Consider the following 20,924-nt stretch of genomic DNA (forward strand, 5'->3'; position numbering starts at 1 on the left):
GTCAAATGGCATAAAATATAACTCCAATTTTCATCATACATCTATCCAATCTTTGAAGAAGTTAGTAGTGGTTGATCAATTTTTTATAATTTAAAATTTGAAGTGTAAATGATACTTCTTATTTTACCTTAAAGAATAGTGTTTTTACAATTTGCACTTACCTTAAAGGATAGTCCCAAAAATGAAAGTGACTCCTAATCTTTTACCTAACACCGCCCTAAGAACTACCAACACTAACCAAATTATAGTGCATTATGTTTTCCAAACTAATTCCTCATGTTTATGAAGGAATCGTTTAGTCTTTTTTTTTTTTTTTTTTAGCTTTTGGGTGATCACATAATTAACGTAAATTTTAATATTCAAAACTATAATATTTTTCGTCAACACACACTGTAAAACGACTCACGAAACACAAGAGAGATTATTGTTTGTCCATTTACTTACTACAATTACGGTGCCTAATATAACAAATACCAAATACTCGCATCATCGTTATAACCTAATTAAAATACACAATTTAACCCAACATGTACACAATTAAAAGATACAAATAATTTCACTTTATACTTCCTAGGCAAGTTATTGATAAGCATGTCAGACGTAAGCGAAGCCAAAAGCTGTACTCAACTTAGCCACAAGAGTTTTAAAAGCCACAACTGGAATCATCATTCAACATGGACACAAGAATTAGAACTGGGCTTGGAGGGGTGCGCCAGGCCCAAGCAATAGTGCAACGCAAGGGCGACGCTCGAAGACCCCAATAGCAAGCTATTGTGTTGGGCCTTCCCCCTAGAAAAATAAATTTAATATCATGTGAGCCGATGGCCCACGTATCAGATATTAAACTGATAAGAACAGATACTACACTTGATCTTAGCCAAAAGGCCGAGAAAGGTATGAGATGCATGATTTCGCTCCACCACTTTTATTGTCATTCACTTTCCTTATCTTCCGATGACAACCGATGTGGGACATTTACTATTCTTCTGTTTATTTGTGTATTATTGTTATAAGCTTTATTGATGAATACTCCCATTCCCTCATATTTTCTCATATAAACTTTCTTTAGTCTCCATGGTTAGCTATTAACTTTTATTTTTATTTTTATTTTTATTTTTATTTTTATTTTGTTCTAACAAACAAGAACTATAGATACATTGTGACTTTTTTTCCTTCTCTAGTTACAAACTAAAACTATATTTTTCCTTGTTGCCTTCATGTAACTAATATCTAATTGATTGGAAGTTATCATGTAATTATATTTTCTACTTTTCTTGAAATTTGGCAGATAAAAGTCGGAACAATTTTAAATAAGAAATCAATATTTAAATTTTTTGCGACATGCATTCTGTCATATGTTGCGGAAAGTGAACGTATTAAATTTAATTTTAGACTTTCTGCGACGTTTCGTTAATGTACGTCGAGGAGCGACTCTTTCCGCAACATGATGTTTCGTGCGTCTGCAAAAATTGATCAACACCGATGTTGCTCTTAGAATCGCAATTGTTCCAATTTCTTGTAGTGGCTCCTCTGAGTTTAAGAATATCTATTGCATGATCACTTGAACTTTTTCTGAGTGTGAGACTCCCTCTCGATTTAAACTTCTATCTCACTCTTTAAATGAATATCACTTTACTTGAAATACTCAATCTCCTGTGTTGAAATACTCAAGCTCCCGTAAGTATGTGAATCTCTTCACAAGATGTAGTAGAAAAATTCAAGATGCCCCAGAAAAATCTCTCTAGGTTGGTTGTCAAACAAACTTTACAATCAAAAGATTGACATACAAGAAAGACCTCTCCTCTAACAACATGTCATGTGGCACCCAACAACTTCACACACAACAACACAAATTCTTCCAATGTGTAAACTCTAAAACGATAGCCATATTGATCTCTTAAAATATACACAACTAAAAAAATTGGAAAATAAATTAGGCGAAAACCAGTAAGAAGTAGGTGAAGGAGGAAAGAAATGTACAAAAATAAATAGGAAGAATTTTGCCAAAAAGAAAAACAAAACATTCTACAAACAATTCAAAAGCGTTCTAAAGAACAATGAAAGTAAAGATGTGAAATCTGCCACAACATTATTCTTAGAAACATATTATTGCCATACACCAAATCTCTTCCAATTATAAATATCAAAATATATGTTAAGAAGTTATAAAATTGTTAAAGATATATTTTTAAATTTTATGTCAATTTTTTTGGAATTTGGAATATGTAGGCTCAAGATAAGAGTCTTAATTAAAAGATTTAAAATATATGAAAATTTTAAAGTAAGAAATAAGAATTATATAGTTTTTAAGTGATTTCATATTTTTGTTTTTACCATGTCTATGTAGAAATTATAATGACGTTTTAAATATACTTTTAAAATTTGAAGTAATAAAAAGCAAAAGATTAAGTTGTTGGTGATTTCGAAATATGGACACCAACAACAGCCCTTTTCGAGCAAATCATAGAGTGCATATGTGCTCTGGGCTCTTGCACTTGGAAGAAATGCAGCAACCTGGCACTTTAACAACTTTATAAATATAAAGTTTTTACAAATTTAGGTATTTTACCAATTCCACACTTATTGTTCTTCAGTATTTCTCTTTCATCTTCTGTTATTGGTCGTCCTTGGACGTATCAAAATTAATCTTCACTAATTCGTATGTTCATTCTTGGCTAAGATAACTATTTCTAGCTTCCGTTTAAGGTAGCTTGCAAACTATATGTTATAACTAATCTCATATTAAATCAATTGGATATTTTTATTGGAATGTCTTAAATTCGTCATGCGGCACTCCAACATTCGGAGTCTTAGTTTTCGTAAACTCTCTAACTAATCTAAGGGTATATATAGCTATATTTACATTTTTTATCCTTAAATTTAGAGAAATGCATTATATAAACTCTCTAACCTAGTGACATCATATTAAACATTTTTTCTAATAATATAATATTTGTTTTTCTAATAATATAATATTTGTTCACTCTTTTGGTGATGTGGATACACACCTAACCACACATTTAGGTGTATGGATCTTTGAATTCTTTTTTGTTGATATTTGGATCTTTGAATTCTTTTTTTGTTGATATTTGCTTAATTGTTTTTGATAAAATATTTATTTAGTCATGGCTTTTCCTATTAAATATTCAGCCTAACGTTTCTTTTGATCTTAATGTGATTGCCACAATAATTGAACAAACCAGTTGCCTTTTTCCAATTGGATGAACAAAGTATGTTGAATAGAGAAAATGGTGTAACAACCGAAGCTAGGATTTCTTCATAGATTGTCTAAACAGTAAACTTTACTTGCTTGGTTATTGTTCTGCATTTATTTGATTGCAAAAATTTGACATCAAAACAACCTCCCATTGGTTACCCTTGGATTGAGAAATTCACCTACTCCCTTTATCAGTCTTCCATAAACTATTTAGATGGGATCTAGGCGACTAAATGAGTCAAATTAGATCGCCTCTCATTTCTCAAATCCTCCATCTATCTCCCCCCTCAGTTCTCCTTGCAATCTCTAATTATAGAATTTCAGAAGGGATAATACATAGGCAAGGAAACTTCAACTTTTAGAAACTCAAATTGGAGGGGTGCGCCAGGCCCAAGCAATAGTGCAACGCAAGGGCGACGCTCGAAGACCCCAATAGCAAGCTATTGTGTTGGGCCTTCCCCCTAGAAAAATAAATTTAATATCATGTGAGCCGATGGCCCACGTATCAGATATTAAACTGATAAGAACAGATACTACACTTGATCTTAGCCAAAAGGCCGAGAAAGGTATGATTAGCTCAGTATCACTCCACCGCTTTTATATCCATTGTGTTCTATAACCTTTTTGACCCAACCGATGTGGGACAATGACCTGTATCCCTCCCCCTAAATATTAAAATTAAAAATCTATCATTCTTTATTTTTCTTCTATTAATTTATTTGCTACGTTATTATTATTATTATCCTTTTTTGTTTGTTTGATGTATTCAGAATTGTGAGATTGGAGTTGGACTATACCCATCATAATTTCTCATAACATTTCTTTTTTAAGTTTAATCTCCATCATTCGCTACTTTATTTTAGTTTTTTATTATTTATGTTTCTTGGTTCGAAAACTATTAACTTCCGGGACGTTTGTGGCGCAGGTTTCAAATCATGTTTAGTGAAGACACTTATTGATCAATGGTGCAGACGAACAACGGTCATCGATTTTAAGACGATTGGTTAGTCATCGACCATCATAGCAATCAGTCGTCAAGGGTTATGGCTATTGATCATTGAGCATCAGTATAATCGTCTGTTAATAGGCATGAGATCGACAATTAACAATAACGATTGGTTGTCGTTGATCAAGATGTTCATCCCACGACAGTAACATCCAAAGTTGTAGGTCACAAGTAATCAAAATTGATCACCGATGATTAAGACAATTGATAATCAACGATCAAGATGATCCAGAGCCAATAGTTAAAACATCGATGATCAAGATGGCCAAACACCCCCTTATCGATTTTGGCATAGGAAAGAAAAGTATTATAAATTATAAAATTAGTAAAAACATTTATAAATATAGCAAAAACATTTACTCTATGATGATAAATATTATTTGTGTCTATTAATGGTAGTATCTATCATCGATTCTAAAATTTTATATATTTTGTACTTTGATTTATTGTGTTGCATTCGAAAACAATCCTTTTTCGTGACTTACTTTCTAATAAATTGTATATCAACTTAAAACGTTGAATGCTTGCAAGTATACTAATTAACACCTTGATTCAAACTTGGTTCAAAAAATATTATGCAAAACATATGATTGTTTCAAGGAAACTTCTAAATTGTTATAAGAAATAAATCTAGACTTTTAACTAACATCACATTTGAAAATTCTCTATCCATTCAATTGTTACATGTAGGACTTCCTAAAAATTTAATATAAGAACAACTTCAAAGGGAATCTAAATTGGAAGTCTAAATTATTAAAAAAAGCACTACAAAGGCTCTTGATCATTAGAATTATATGTCTCACGTAATGTTTATACAACCAAACCTAATGAAAAGTATAAATGGTAACACTTATAAAAGTACATTTGTACCATTTGAATTCCATATTAGTTATTCAGTTTTCTATTTTTGTTTTCTCTGTAAACACACATATATATAAAGATGTATCTCAAAAGAATTAGCTTACCTTTTACACCCACTTTTTTTACATTTTAGATACAGAAAAAGAAAAGAAAAGGAGAAACAAAAACTTTGTACTCATTTCAAATAATCAAGAAAATGGATCCTTTCCGTGGATGTAGGCATTCTTTGGCCGAATCATGTACGTAAATCTTGCATTCTTCTTCTTCTTCAACTATTGCTTGTGTAAATCTTGCATTCTTCTTCTTCTTCAACTATTGCTTGTGTGTTCTACTCCATTCAAAATTAAACCACCACAGACAAAAGCTTAGGGTTTGCAGAGAACAAGAGGAAGAAGAGAGGTATTCTTTTTTCTTTCGTAAAGTGTAGAAACAAGAAAAGAAGAGGAGTTCTTTTTACCTTCTTCCATGTGTACGACCACCTTCAAAAGAAGACGTAACTTCTCCTCCTCCTAGTTTTCTTAGCAAGCTGTCCTCCACTTGTTTTGGTCCTGCAAAAACCGGAAAAAGCCCAACAACATTGATACAATTTTTAAAGTTTAAAAATATAAGTTAATATTAGAAAATTGTACGATCATTTTAGAAATAATAACTAAGAATATAGTAACATTTTTAAAATGCAATTATAACAAAACTATTGTCGATAGACTTGTATTGCTGAGAGACTCGTATGATCTATCGGTAATAGATCAATATTTACAACATGGTCTATTAATGATAGATTTCTATCATCGATAGAATTTGACAAATTTTGCTATATTTGTAAATTTTTTAAAATGTTACAATATATTTTATTATTTTAAATTATCCCATTAATATTTTTATCTTACCCAGACTGCTCTAACTATTTAAAATATAACAAAAATGAATAGAAAAGTATAATTGTAGAGACTATAACATTAAAATAATTTATTGAAAACACCTCTACAAAAAAAATGATAAAATTTTGTTCCAACTGAAATAACAAGAAAGAAGAAAAAAAATTGTGATTAGAAGTAATTATATATAATGAACCGACCAGGTGCGGAATAAAGGCGCATTTGTAATGTTGTGTGCGCGCACGAGTGTGAGAGAGATAAAGTTTGGGCGGTTGAAAGACGTTCGTGTGGGCAACTTCCACATCTAATGTTAGCAAGCTAGCAAACATGTGCCAATTATTATTATTTTCATTTTTTTTGTAATTTAATTGTTAAATTATAATATAACTTTAGTTATTCAACACTAACATTTTAAATCAAGAACTTCATATTACCAATATATATACGCAATGAGTTATGGATAAGAGTGCTTTCAATTGATTTTCATAATTTAAAGTGTCAAATAAATTCTTAAATTCTTTAATAACTATTTGGATTTCAAAAATTAATCTTAGAAGATAGGATTAATGTTTAAAAACAAAAAATAAAACCATTGGTTTTGAAGTGAAGTTCTCACAATTAAGTTAATAATTAAGGTTTAACTAATTTGAAACCCTAGTTCCATATTCATAATCTTTTTGAAACTTCTCAATTAAATTAATTTAGAAGGGGACTAATAGAAATCAATCGTGTTAGCTTGGTCGCCACTAACTAATTAATGTGCTTTTGTTAAGGATATGCCTTCAACTCTCTCTTCTTCAAAATGAAACCCATTACTCTTCTTTAAATATAGCATTTATATCTTTAGTATTTTTTATGTGTTATTTCCTTTTTCTTTTCTTTAACTTCTATTATTATATTCATCTAAACTTTGTTCCATCTTAATAAAAACCTCTTACAGTACAAAAAACTCTCTTAGATTTAGGGTTTGTTTTATGTGCATTTGAATCTTTGTAGAACATGTCTTAAAAATTTAATAATTGTTTATGCATTTGAATCTTTGAAGAGAATGTTGCAACTTTTTTATTTATTAAAAAATAGTCAATTTTAGTTTTTTTTTTAAACTAATTTTATATATATAGTCAAATTGAGAAGTGGACTTTAAAAATCATATTTTAATAATACCTTCTTAAAGAGGGTATTGTAACGCTTCAAGTTTAGGAGCAAGATACATGAATGAACTACTACCACATTTGAATTAGAGAAATTTCGAAGACATAAAAATAAGATGAAAAAAGACTTAAAAGATTTGAAGTTACCAATAAGGTGTACATTTTTAATTTCTTTTCGATAACTCAGTTAAAGGAACTCCATAGTTAAGCATACTTATATGGACCAAATATATATTGGGTGATCTTTGGATTGATTTGTGAAGACAACTTTCACTCTTAGAAGCTCAATACAAATAAGAAGGGACCATCGATTGCTTAATCTAAAATTCAATTTCTAGTTTGAATCCTAATACCTAACATGACATTACAAATTTAAACGTTCAAACAAACTAACTGAGAGGTTGATTCTAATGGTTGCTACTTTAAAAGCAAGAGAGCAAAATTAAAGTAAATTTGGGTTGGTAAAATAAATGTAAAAGTAAAACTTGAGTACTCATTTGCAATTGAAATGCAACTCTCTCTTCATGCTCTTTTTTCACACAACTGATTATGACGTCTTAGTAAATAAAATTGACCTCTCAATCAACGTGGGTACACATCCATAATACATCATGCATGCATGAGTGATAATTTTAATTTTTAAAGACCACAAGTTTAGAGATTAATCCAATTTGCACCCTCACATGTTTTTCAACTTGTTCTTTGATATAATGCCATAAACTAAAGGAATATAAAAGAAATGATAAGAAATTAAAATTGAAAATGAGAAGTTCTAATAATAATAATAATAATAATATTTGAGATATAATAACTTTGATGAAATTTAATACGTTATGTATTGGTGTGATATATAATTATCTAAAAAGGAAATCGCGGGTTTAAAGGGAAGAAAATCCAATTTGTTATATGTTTATTTAAATAAATTACAACGTTTAATAATACCAATAGTACTACTGCTAATAACAAGAAGTGATGTCAAGTTATCCATACTTAGACATGATCTTTGTAGGTGAGATTTTTGATTCCCCATCCTTCAATTTGATGTATACTATCCATTATTAATTTCAAATGTTGCAACAATGTCATGCATAAAAAAGTTAAAAAGATTGTCCTAACAATTATAGTAATATTGAGTTGAATTAATGGTTATTATAAATGTAAATTAACATAAATAACGAAATAAAAAATAAGATGTGAATCGATAAAAATAACAAAAATAAATAATTGGGAAGTAATTATTACAAGGGTGGGTAATTGAGAATTTTTTTAAAACCCACCCATAGTCTAATGCTAAACGTTTCCTAAATAATTTTCTCCCATTTTTTAAACCAAGGATATTAAATTTAACTTTTTGAGTATATATCATGATTTTTTATTTGTATACTGATACTAATGACATTGTCAACTACTTTTAAAAGTTATTTAAAGATATAATTGCAATATTTAAGAGGGTGTTTGGGGCCAGAGTTGTATAAAATTATATAATAACTTTCTCTTTGCTATTTTTGATAGTTTGATAATTTAGGAGTATAGATTGTAATAAAGAAGTATTTTTTTCTGTTAACAAAAAGAAATATATAGAAATTTCTGAAAGAGAAAACTAAAAATGTAAAAGGGAAAATTATTTTAAATTAGGTGACAATAAATAAAGAAATGAATTTAAAGAAGAAACAAGTTTTAAAATGAAAGAAAATCGAACTAAAATCTTCAAACAAAGGAAAAAAAGAAAAGAAAAGAAGAAGTCAAAAAAGAGAGAATTACTATAAAAGTCAATACATTCATGAATTGAGGACTGCCACGTATTGGACACAACTTCTCTAATCGTGTGGATGTGCTACGAATGTTCTTTCATTAACTATTTCATTAAGCCATTTATTTTATTAATTAAAAAAATTAGCCTCATAATCATTACTTCATAGTCATAAAAGAATTGATTTTGATGTGGAATTAATTCTCTATTTGAAAAGAGAAGTATCATTTTCTAATATTGAAAATATTTTTTGATTTACTTGTATGATAATTTAATTATCATTTGACATTAAAAGCTCAAAGAAATTTGAATGATATGGGACATGGCATAGAATTATTTTTAGTGTATAATTAAGCACTTTTTTGCAACTCACCATTTTTCTAAGCATCAATAATCAAACCACATATTATTTCTGGTAATGGGGTTGGTCAAGGGTTAAGTTGCAAAATTCCATTCTTTGAATGACTTTGAATTAAATACAAAAATATAAATAAAGAAACAAGTAAGTAAATGCGTTTTGAGAAACATATATTATATATGTATTAAAAAACTATATGGTATAGGGAAAGAGATATAAAAAAGAAAGGTCAATGTAGTCAAGAAATTATAATGTTAGTCGTCCCCCAACGTCCAACCAAATAGATTATTAAAAATACTTATTTTTTGTTATTACTTTCACGTTCTTTCCACAATTTAGAAAAGTAAAAAAAGAAGAAAAAGAAAGTCTCCACTTTGAAATTAACAAGTTCATTTTTAAATTTCATATACTAAGGGTGCGACCAATGTTTCATTAGTACCATACAAATGTTAAGATTTTAGTTTAATTTATAGAAATATAGATAAATATATGAAAATAATATCGTTGTAAATCATACTTTATGTTGATGTTGCAATTGATCTAATAGAACGTGGAAATGTCGATCAAACTTTAATATAAAAGGTATGATCACGACGTACATATATGTATAGTGGTAGAATAGACACTAAATAAAATAACATTATGTATAGTTAAGTGAACAATATTATGCCTAATATAGAGATTGATAGACGTTATCTCTATTGCCCTTATCATACTAACTCGTGGTTCAATTGGTTGGATAAGAATAATATACTCTTGAAAATAAAAAAAAACTACGTCACGTCTTTGAAAAGATATCATCATCCATGCTGCATAAATATAAACTATTTTGTAGTTATGATGCTTCTTCTACAACTTTAAATTAAACGTCTTATGATCAAGCATGTATCGTTACTCAAATTCAGATCAAACAACTAATCGAACTATCCACAAGAATTAGTCTTAGTAGCAAAAGCGGATTGATCAAACTAGAAAAATAAGTTATAGTGACACTACTAATCAAGACATTGTGTTGTTGAAAATAACAATATGGATTATTTCTTAACACAATTCTATTGACACAATTTTTGCGTCAATAATTAACGATAATTTCTTGGTGTCGTTTAAAAAAATTTCAAATGAAAAAAACCCCAATTTTTTTTTTTTAAATTTTCCTCCATCGTGCAATTAAAACTAAATAAAAACCCCCAAATTTTATCTCAAGCAAAAATATTGCCGTCGAATGAAGCCTTAACGCAATTTCTTTTCTCTCTCTACCAAAAACATAAAAAAAATTTGTGAAACGAAGTGTACTGCGTGGTTGCGAAGAACCCTTGCCTTCCAATTTTGGCCACCTACCGCGGTCAATTCCACACTCCAGCCATTGCCTTCGTTGTCGCCACAATAAACCTTCGTCGTCGAACCCACCAATCTAGCCATTGTCATCGAATAAATTTATTTAGAAATATGAGTTTTAGTGACACTTGAAATCAAGAAAAAAAGGTGGGAGGGAATAAAATGTGTCGTTAAAAATAAAAATGTGAAATTTTTGGTGACACAATTTTCTTAACACAAATTGAGTTTTCTTGACACAATTTTTACGTCATTAATTAACGACATAAATTATGTGTCACTAAAAATTACCCTAATAAAAAGTCAACGTTTTCCTTCACTCGTACACTTTCTGATTTTAAAAAAAGTTGACGCTTTCATTCCTTTTGCGAACCACGACCGAAAAAAATCCTTACTTCATCCCACGTTGTCGCTGTCTTTCTCTCTCATAAACGCTCTTCACGACTTTCCCTCTCTCTCAAAAGCTCTTCGCCCACTGTTTGGAGGAGCTCACCAAAGTTGCAGGTAGTCGAAGAATCTGTGGACAATGAGATCGATTAAGTCCATTTATTAGTTAGTTTGATTAGATTAGATCATACATACATGTTTACAATTAATTTATCTTTTGGATTATTGTAAAACCTTTAACAACAATGTAATTACATTTTTTATTATCAATAAAAAAATCTTTATAAACATATAAGTGAGGTAAGTTGAATCATGAATCTAATTTATTTATATCCATCATTTATATGTAAAAAAAAAAGTGTTGTAATTTGAAAAATAACGATGCCAAACAAGTGTCGACATATAAACCTTTCTTAAACCGAAACAGTGTCTTAACCATTATAGGTTGGCTTAGCGATAGAAAGTTAAAAAATTAACATTTAAACATGACGTAGATATATCGTCATAACATTATGGATGAAGATAAATATAATATCATATATCATTCAACAAATATTGTTAGAGATTAAGAAAATAAATAACTACAAATTTAAATATAAATTAATTGTGTCATATTTTTTAAACATTTCACAAAATTCAAAGATTCTGATTTTTGTAACCATTTGATGTATGATTTTTGAAAATAAGTTTAATTAGACGCGTTCTTCACTCGTAACAAATCAAGTCAAACGTTGAAAATTAAAAAAAATTATAATTTTAAAAAAATTGGTTTTGTTTAATTTCTAAAAATAATTGGCCAAAAATTCAAGAATGTTTTCTCGAGAAATGTGTGAAAAATTATACTATATCATTTAGGGGAAAATAAGCATAAATTTGGACAAACAAAAAATTTAAAGACAAAATCAAACTTAAAATTACGACCTCTAATTCTTCTAATGTCACATCACAAATATAAAATAGAATTTTGAACCTACAATTAAGAAGAAAAAAAAACGTGCTTGTGAGTAGTTCAACAACGATATAAATGAAAAATCAAACGATCGACGTAGTTTTGAAATAGTAATTGATATTGTATGTGGTAAGTTTGAAATCTATGACATATTCTAATCAAATAACAACAAGACATCCCTTTTTCCTGTATCTATTGGAAAGCGTCATAATGGAAGTATAATAAAGAAATAAACTTCTCAGCCAACTTCTCCACCACCACCACCATGTTCCATGCCCCCACACAATTTTATTTTATTACTATTATTTTTAAAATCCAATATATTTGAAGAAAATCGCATTTAAATATAATCATAATCTTCCAATGTTCATATTATATATATACCATCAGAATGTCCCCCACTAGTCTCCAGGTTCTCACCAATATAATTCTCTCTTTCATTTTTGTGTTTTCTTCTGTTCATATTAATGGAAAACTCAGCCACCTCCAGAATCTGCAGCCACCGCGAGGAGGATACGTGCGAACCGATGTTTCACGAGGACCGTAGTTGGAGTACTTCTTCCTCCATGGACGATCTTCTCATGTTCGATGTTCGTACTACAACTCATTCTTCTTCTTATGAGTCTTTTCAAACCAGTCTTTGTTGTTCCTCCGCCGTGGACGGTGGAGCTCAGCCTTCTGCTTCCTCCTTCCGACTGAAACGGAGGAAGATGGCGGCCGATGATGATCTCGAAGATACTGCCACTTCTCCTCCTCATCCTTCCATTGTTTCCAAGGTACTTTCTTTTAGCAAATTAATATCACATTTGTGAATAATTTCAGAAGTAATTTAAATTTCTTTTTCACGAACATATTTTCTTTCGTTGTTATCACAAATAATTGAAAATTTTTTAGGTAAAATTTGAAAATCAGTAGCATTTTTCAAAACTAATTATTGTTTGCTTTTAGCTTCGAGAGAATTCAAATGTTTTCTTCAAAAAAGATATGGAAACAACAGTATGAAAGGGTGAGATAACAAAAATAGTTTTTTTAATAACTATTTCATATTTTTTTTTTAAAAAAAACTAAATTTATTTTAAGTAAAAAAAAAGTTCACTTCTTAGCCAAATTTCAAAACAAAGTAAGCTTTTTTAGTTTTCAAATTTGAAGTACTTTTTCAAGCTTGTCTGATCACATCAACCCCTGTAATGATTTCCTTTCCATTAGGAAAACAAGAAAGTAGTTTTTATATACATATATTAACTTGGTTAATTAATTTGGCCTTCTAATCAGATGGATGAGCGTAGTTCTAAGCAACAGAAGAAGCAAAGGGCAATGATGAATCAAACAAAGCACAAGGTTTCTAATTTTTACCTTAAAAAATATGTTGAGTTCGTTTTGATATTATAATAACATCATTATTTGAGATGCAATATATATAATCTAACTGTGATTTTTGGGGCTATGCTTTATTTTTGTAGGGAAACGGAAGTGAAGACTATGGGGAGGTTGAAGATAGAATAACTGAAGTGGGTTTTGTGGGGAGGGATAACAATAAGAATCATTGTAGCACAGGACTTAAGAACATTGGGCTTTGTTTAGTTCCTGTATCCATGGCTCTCAATTATTTTGCTTAGGGTTCTCCCTTCTTCAATTTCTTGTATACACAGTGTTTTATATATACACATATACATATATCCAACTAGGTTGACACATTTGTAACATGCATTTTCATCATTTTTCACACCATGTTTTATATAATATCCATGTCAACTTTTTTGTTAGGGTTTTCCCTTGATAAATACATATATATATACATATAGTACACATTGTTTCATATTGATCTCTTTTATCTCCCTTATCTAGATAATTAAAAATGCCTAAACATTGATTTGTTAAGAAAATGAATGAATTTTATTTTTCACCTATTTGGCATGTAATATGGGACCAAAAACTTCTCCTTAGATATACTCAAATAATCCTCCTCGAAATTATTTTTGACAACGTACGACTTTGCTTGCATTTTAAACAATTCTCTCCTCTGGAATAAAAGAAACACTAAAAGCCTCCCTTCAAATAAAGGAATGTTATTTTATGTTTACTCTGGAGTAATTACTTAACTTGGAGCCCATTCCTTGTCCTAATTTATAAGCTCAACCACGCATATCACAATAATGGCCGCTACATCAAGACATATTACATGACTAAATACAAGGGATATGACTACCAACTACTCAAATATTTTCATAAATGTATGTGTGGTTCACTTTTAGACATAGTTCTTCGTGACTTTGATTTTTAGTTTCATTCAAAATCTTTCACACCATTGGAGATATTTGTCATCAATTTTGTATACCGTGAATATACTGCTGAACATGTTGTTCATTAGAGAATCACTGAGACTTCAAGTCTTAAACAATAATGAGGTCCCTTTACTCTCATTGGCTTGAGAGAAATTTGTTTATGTTAAGACGTACTATAAACATGTTATTTATTAGAGAATTAATCACTGAGACTTAGTTGTGATAATTAATCATTAGAGGTCCATTTACTCTCATTGTGATAATTTCATACGAAAGTAGTTGTTTGATTGTCTCAATGAATCTGATCGTCGATCCTTAACTCATCAACTATATATCCAACCTCTTGTAAAATTACTTTCTATGGTTTTAAATTTTGATTATCAATTTAGAATACTCAATATTCTAATATACCCCCACAACAAAATATAATTTTTCATAACATAACCTTCACGTGTGGTGGTTGGATTCCACTTCGACTCTACGGTGTTTTAGGATTGCAATACATTTATTTTTGCTTCCTAACAATCAGTCCTTATAATGGTGTCACAAAATGTCGTTATATTAAACATTCTTCTTTTACCACTTATGGACAACAAAATTGAAAATCATAAATACTATATTGAAATTAATTAGGAAATAAATCCAACAATCCAATCCCAAACTTTAGGAGAATTATCAATCAAGTAGGAAAACTAATTAACAATATTATTCATTTTATTAAAATTCATTGAGCATAGATTCCACAAACATATTCTTGAACATTTTAGGTAGATAAAATCATTGTCTGCGACTTCATCGTCGCAAAGATTCTCCATTTTGATTAAATGGTTTTGGCCCTTTCTTTTTTGAAACCATTTTTGACTTATAACAATTCTTTCATTGACGTCCAATTTTGTTGCAAACACTTGCAATTGAACTTTCTTGTGTATTCTATGTATTGATTTGAACTTAGTCTCTCACCTAAAAATTTTATTTTCTTGTTGCTTTCTAGTCTATTATATTCTCCACAACATTTGCCTTGGCTTTATAACACTATCTAGAGATTTTTTACTGCAATTTTAACATTCTCTTCCATTCCAAAACGAACCACATCGTCTTCAAGCTTTATCTTTGCTTGAGATAGTTTTCGAATTCTCTTCACGAGGGTGTCAATCTTTCAATTATTGCTGTTAAGTACTGGTACTTGAAATCATCGCTCAAAGACATATTTTTAGTATGTATATATCAGGAAGAATTACATAGATTTCTTGTACTTAATTGATCATCATTTTTGAACTAACAACAATGAAATTTCATGAAACTAATAGCACAAAAATGTGCTAGCCACACTTACTTCGAAGTTATTTCAATATTTTATATGTTTATTTGATTATTTTATAAGTTTCAAGGACCAAAGAGGTAGAATCGAATGTTATGACAAATAAAACTAAAACAGACCAATTCGAAGTACTAAGGAAGAGATTAGGCCTAAAGGACCCCAGCATTACGAATTGACTGCTAAAAAGGGTGCAAAATATGTTTTTTGTTTTTGAATTGTGACTGTGCTGTGATGCTATTCTATAGTGTCACAGGGCCGTGGAGTAGATATAAATCGGTAGCTTCAATTTTTAGGTAAGATCTTTTGATTAGGGTGAGTGTTTTGGGGAAAATGACCACCCGTTTTCTTAGATTTTTTCTGTCCTCTATCCACCTACAATATTAGTTTTTAGTTTGCTTTCATCTTATTTCTGTAATCAACGAAAAAATGATGCGAGTCTCTATCTTTTCCACCATTATAATAGGGTAAGATCTTGTTCTAATTTCTAGTTTTGTTGATTATTATGAATTACATTTTCTTGTTATTGTTGACAATCAATAATGCTTGATTATGTAATTCCTTGTTTTAGACTAATGTATAATAGGTGACATATAATTGTATGTTAATCTCAGATAGATTTGTGGTAGACAATAAAGAGTATTATTCTGTTCGCCTACATAAAACCATGTTACATTTGAAATTAGGTTTTTTCTATTAGAAATTTATTCTAGTGCAATTTCTAAAGCGTAATGAATGTGGTTGGTTAACTTGATTTGTATGCTTTTCATCTACTTAAAACTGACTAGTTTGATATTTAGGACCATTGGTTAGCTTTTTTCTAATAAATTGGGCTAGACATAGAAAGTTAAGATTTATATATATATTGATAATTCAATGATAAAAAATTACCGTGGACGATTCCATTCCTCTAGCCTAGAATGTTTTATTTGAACGCGCTTCTATCTTTATTTTTCTTGCACTTTTATTCATTTGAATCTCAAACCACATCAAACCTTTCCATTTATCACTTTAACTAAATAATTAACTTTGTGAAACTAATCTTCTTGTGCCTTTTCTTGCGGATAGACTCGGTCTTGCCACATACCACTTAGTTGTATAGGTAACATTGATCGATATATATAATATAAATTTCATTTGATTGACCATCAGGAACCAATAACTTCTCTTGGTAGGCTTTTTCTCCAATGAATTCCAAAGATACTTTTTGTTGAATCAACATGATTATACACATTGTAAATTAGTGTGTTGCCCAGTATGTTGAGAATATAATTCTTACACAAGTATTTCAACATGCTTCCATGCATTATATGTTATTTGTGTCTTCCTCATCTTCTCCATCGGATAAATTTGAAAACGAGAAATAAATGAATGTAAAAGTCAAAAGGGTTATTGAGAATCTCATATATATATATATATATAGGAGAATTTGAGCATAGTGAATTCATATTTTCTTCTGATAAAACAAATTTACTCATTTTATTGCTTGAGTTTGAAAAGTAAATGTTTATTTCAAGATATAGCACCTTGCATGTTCACAAGATTAAAGAACTTTACTATGCAACAACATACTAAACTTCTAACAAATTTTGAAAAAGTTATTATACAGAAGCAAAATGCTACAATCAAATCGAACAAAATGCATATTTGTAGACTATTAATTTTTGGGCATCGGAACAGTCACATTGTTTCTTCAATTTGGTTATTTATGATAAAAGATGCATCCATCCATATGCTTCAACACAAAAAATAAGGATGATAAGGATAAACTTGGAAAAGTAGGAGAATAAAATAACAACAAAAGAAAAATATAAAGCATATATGTTTCCTTTCCCTTTTTCAATTTTGATGAAATCCATTTATTTGAGTACATAAACACATACAAACAAGGGCTTTTCTTTTAAGCCTACTACCCATGATTATTAATTAACCTTTTTTTTTCCTTGTCATCTATACCAACAAAACAAATAGTAAGGCACAACACACAAATTATTATTCACTCCCAAAAGAACACCAAACTTCACCACACATACAACATCACAACCCCTTGTTAAAAAATAATCCGAACCAGTTATAAAATAAATAAAAAAAACCCCCCTAAGGACCATCAAATTATAATATACACAATTACAAAAGAAGAGCTGTTGAAGTAGCAAGCATTCCAGCTAAACCAACAAAGGTGACGATAGACGAGGATGCTGCACCATTATTATTGTTATTAGCAGGGGGCTCCTCGGCGATCGGGGACGGAGTTGGGTTCATCTGGACAGAAGCTTCGGGTGGTTGGGAATCGGTAGCCGGAGCCGGGGGAGGAGAAGAGTATTGCTTGGATCTATCAGCCAAAACAACCACCACCAATTTCTCATTCTTGAGGCAATTGTCTTTGATGCCACTGATGAAATAATGAGGGCCAGATCTTTCAAATTTGATGACAGTGTGGCCATCTGAAAAGTGCTTTATGGGTGATTCTGTGTGGCAATTTTTGTAGTCATCTTCGTTCACTAATAGCACTGAATCTTGCCCACCTTGGTAGTTGAACACTGCACCATATAGAACATATATAATTATCCTTCTAAACAAAAAGGAGCAAATTTTTTATCTTTTTAGGGTAGGTTTAAAAGTGATTTTGAAATTGTTAAAAAAAAAACGATTCTCCATTTGTATTTGAAGAACTAAACAGCATATATTTATCACTTTTTAGATTTCATTTCATTCTTATTTATTTTTTTATTTTTACAAGTTGTTTTACATGTTTTTAAATAAATTCCTTTATTTATAATCTTTTTTCATGAACATTTTCTAAAAATCATAATTAAATTCGATAACTAAAAAAATATGCTTCTTTTGTCAAAAAGTGTACAAAATAACTAAATTATTTGAGATAATTAAATAAAGAAAATGGGGAAAAGAATCTTAATTTTAAAAACAACACAAAACAAATAAGTTCCTCGTTGAACGTCTTTTTTTTTTTTTTGAAATTGTGTTTGTTTTTTTAATAACTACTTTATTATGGTTTTCATTTTTCTTGTTTAGATCAATTCTTAGCTAAACTTTAAAGAAATAAAAAGAAATTGAAAATTAATTTTTAAATTAGATTTTATAATATGTATAGTAAAGAATGAAATTCTTTACAAAATATAGCAAACAAATTTAAATGAAATACAATTCTTTTTTTTTATATATAGATTTTGTAAATAGTTTTAATATTTTACTATTTTTTGAAAAAAATTCTTTTAAATTTGACTTATTATCAATCAGCAAAAGTGACACTGTTTATAAATTTAGTTTTAATTTTTTTTAAAAAATAGTACATTTTTCAGAAGACAATTATTTGCTTATACTTACAAAGTAATTCTCAAATTACACGGGCTCTCTTCTAAAAATAGTGTTCATTCTTTCTTACTCAATTACATGGATTCTTTTAGTTCCACAAAAGTAAGAACAACAAGCAATCCAAACCTCTAACTTCGTAATTTGTAGAGCTATGCTGGTTGACGTACTATTGCTAAAAAATCATCGTCAATTAGTTCAGACTATGAAAATTTAGCAAAAAAAACAGCAATCAAATTTGAAAATCATCACACTTGAAAGAAAACAGAAGGCATTGGTTGGATGGTAGACAAATATAACACACATTAATTAATCAAATTACCTATGGAGTCACCAATTTGAAATCTTCTTGATTCAGCCCATTGATTAAGACTTTGAGCATTAGGATATGAAGGAACTCCCCAAACACCTTTTGATCCTCCCACTTGAAACTCAACTCCACAAACATTTTGCACAAACATCATCACTCCAAACAACTTCACTACAAAATTAACACATGCTTTCTTTTGAGAAAAAATTCCAAAACTATTGCTCCTCTTACTCATCATATTATACAACAAGAGATCAAGAACAACACAAGAAGCTTCTAATAATTATAATGGGCAAGTTTTCCTAAGACAAAAAGAAGAAGAAAGCCTCTATATGAAAACTCTTAGTTGTTTTTGCAAAGCTAAGGGAAGCCTAAACCCAGCTTTTGTAGGCAAAGTTTTTAGGGTTTTTTTCCAGAAGATGTGGCAGAGAAGCTTTTGGCAACTTTTTTCTTTATTCTCTTTTACTTTCTCGGAAAATATAGCTGGCTTAAGGCTTTGGCTTCCTCTACAAATTAAGCATATATTTTTGCCTTTTGATAGCTATGTTGTTTGTTTGATGAGGAATATGTAAACTTGGATTGTGGGATTATGCTTTCCCTACAATTTATTTCTAAGAATATTCATGTCTTCTCCTTTGGGTTAAGGCTATGTGAGAGTTTATATCTTGATTTGTTTTTCTAAATCTATCCTATTCGATGTCATTTGCATCACATTCAATGTTACTTAGAATAATAATTATGATTGAAAGTATGAAAGAAATATGATTCAAGAATGCTCTCAAGAAAAGTTTGGTAAAATTTTTTTCTATCCGAGTTTGTACCGAGACAAAAAATTTCTCTCTTGACTATTTTAAACTTGTTTGGAATGACTTTTTAAATAATACTTAAAATTCTAAGAACTTTCTTTCTGAAATTTTTTGTCATACTTATAAATTATGGAATTTTTTTGTAATACTTATAAATTGTTCCAAACATGTCCAGAACAAAGATAATAAATGTTAGAAAATGGAATTCAAAACCTAATTAATATAAAACTAATGATTATATTTTGAGGAATCCACCTTAAAATAATTTTTTATAGATAAAATAAGTGAAGTACTTCTCTCATTCTCAATAAAATGATTGAAACTTCAAATTATATTATTGTCTATTAGTATATATATATATAGTATTACAACATATAAAACCCAAAAAGAGCATCCTGGTCCCAAATAGTCTACCCTAAAATGACATATATGTATACATCTTTCTAGTTAAATAGTAATCTTTATATATATATATATATATGATAGTATATTATTCTTTTTACACATGCATTATCCTTTTTAAATGTTTAAGTATTCACCTTCACATAGATTCAATTACTAAAAGAAAAAGAAAGGACTACTATAGATTTTGAATTTTAGAGAAATATAAAGTATAAAAAGATGGTTGCTAAGGAAGAAAAGAAAGAACCAATTATTGTATAAAATTGAGAGAAAGGGGGAGAGAGATGTGCACTTTTAGATTAGTTTATCTTTATACCATACAATAATTTTAGGGTCAAAATTGAGTTATTGCAGCTTCTATACTTTACGAATGAGGAAATATATACATATACTTTATATGAAAAAGACAATGGTTTAGAAAGATAAAGTTTTCTAGCTAATTCTAACTATTCAAACAATACATAAATTATTACTTCAAAGTTAGATTATGTCATGCAGTATAGATTTGTACTCCAGCTCGAATAAGTTGGTTTACCTTTTGATATTAATAATAAATACCAACTTCAACATATTTCAATGGGTTAATTATATAT

The 20,924-nt window shown here is 29.4% G+C and overlaps 2 protein-coding genes and 2 non-coding genes across 4 annotated transcripts; 1 reads left to right on the plus strand and 3 right to left on the minus strand.

Moving 5' to 3' along the window:
* Positions 1–702: 702 nt before the first annotated feature.
* On the minus strand, positions 703–898 carry LOC116402995. Its single transcript, XR_004215727.1, has one exon. It is a non-coding gene; the product is annotated as a U2 spliceosomal RNA (small nuclear RNA).
* A 2,693-nt stretch (positions 899–3,591) lies between these two features.
* LOC116402996 lies at positions 3,592–3,787 on the minus strand. The gene has a single exon (XR_004215728.1). It is a non-coding gene; the product is annotated as a U2 spliceosomal RNA (small nuclear RNA).
* Positions 3,788–12,322: 8,535 nt separating this feature from the next.
* LOC105435073 lies at positions 12,323–13,702 on the plus strand. The gene is made up of 3 exons (XM_011654435.2): positions 12,323–12,662; positions 13,159–13,224; positions 13,347–13,702. The coding sequence occupies exons 1-3, from the start codon at positions 12,354–12,356 to the stop codon at positions 13,500–13,502; spliced, it is 531 nt and encodes a 176-aa protein (XP_011652737.2). The 5' UTR covers positions 12,323–12,353; the 3' UTR covers positions 13,503–13,702.
* Positions 13,703–17,288: 3,586 nt separating this feature from the next.
* LOC101212032 (early nodulin-like protein 3) lies at positions 17,289–19,501 on the minus strand. The gene is made up of 2 exons (XM_004152870.2): positions 19,136–19,501; positions 17,289–18,023 (listed from the first exon to the last, which is right to left on the minus strand). The coding sequence occupies exons 1-2, from the start codon at positions 19,359–19,361 to the stop codon at positions 17,611–17,613; spliced, it is 639 nt and encodes a 212-aa protein (XP_004152918.1). The 5' UTR covers positions 19,362–19,501; the 3' UTR covers positions 17,289–17,610.
* Positions 19,502–20,924: the final 1,423 nt, after the last annotated feature.

The sequence above is a fragment of the Cucumis sativus genome, chromosome 3 (assembly GCF_000004075.3).
Source record: "Cucumis sativus cultivar 9930 chromosome 3, Cucumber_9930_V3, whole genome shotgun sequence".
Taxonomy (NCBI): Eukaryota; Viridiplantae; Streptophyta; class Magnoliopsida; order Cucurbitales; family Cucurbitaceae; genus Cucumis; species Cucumis sativus.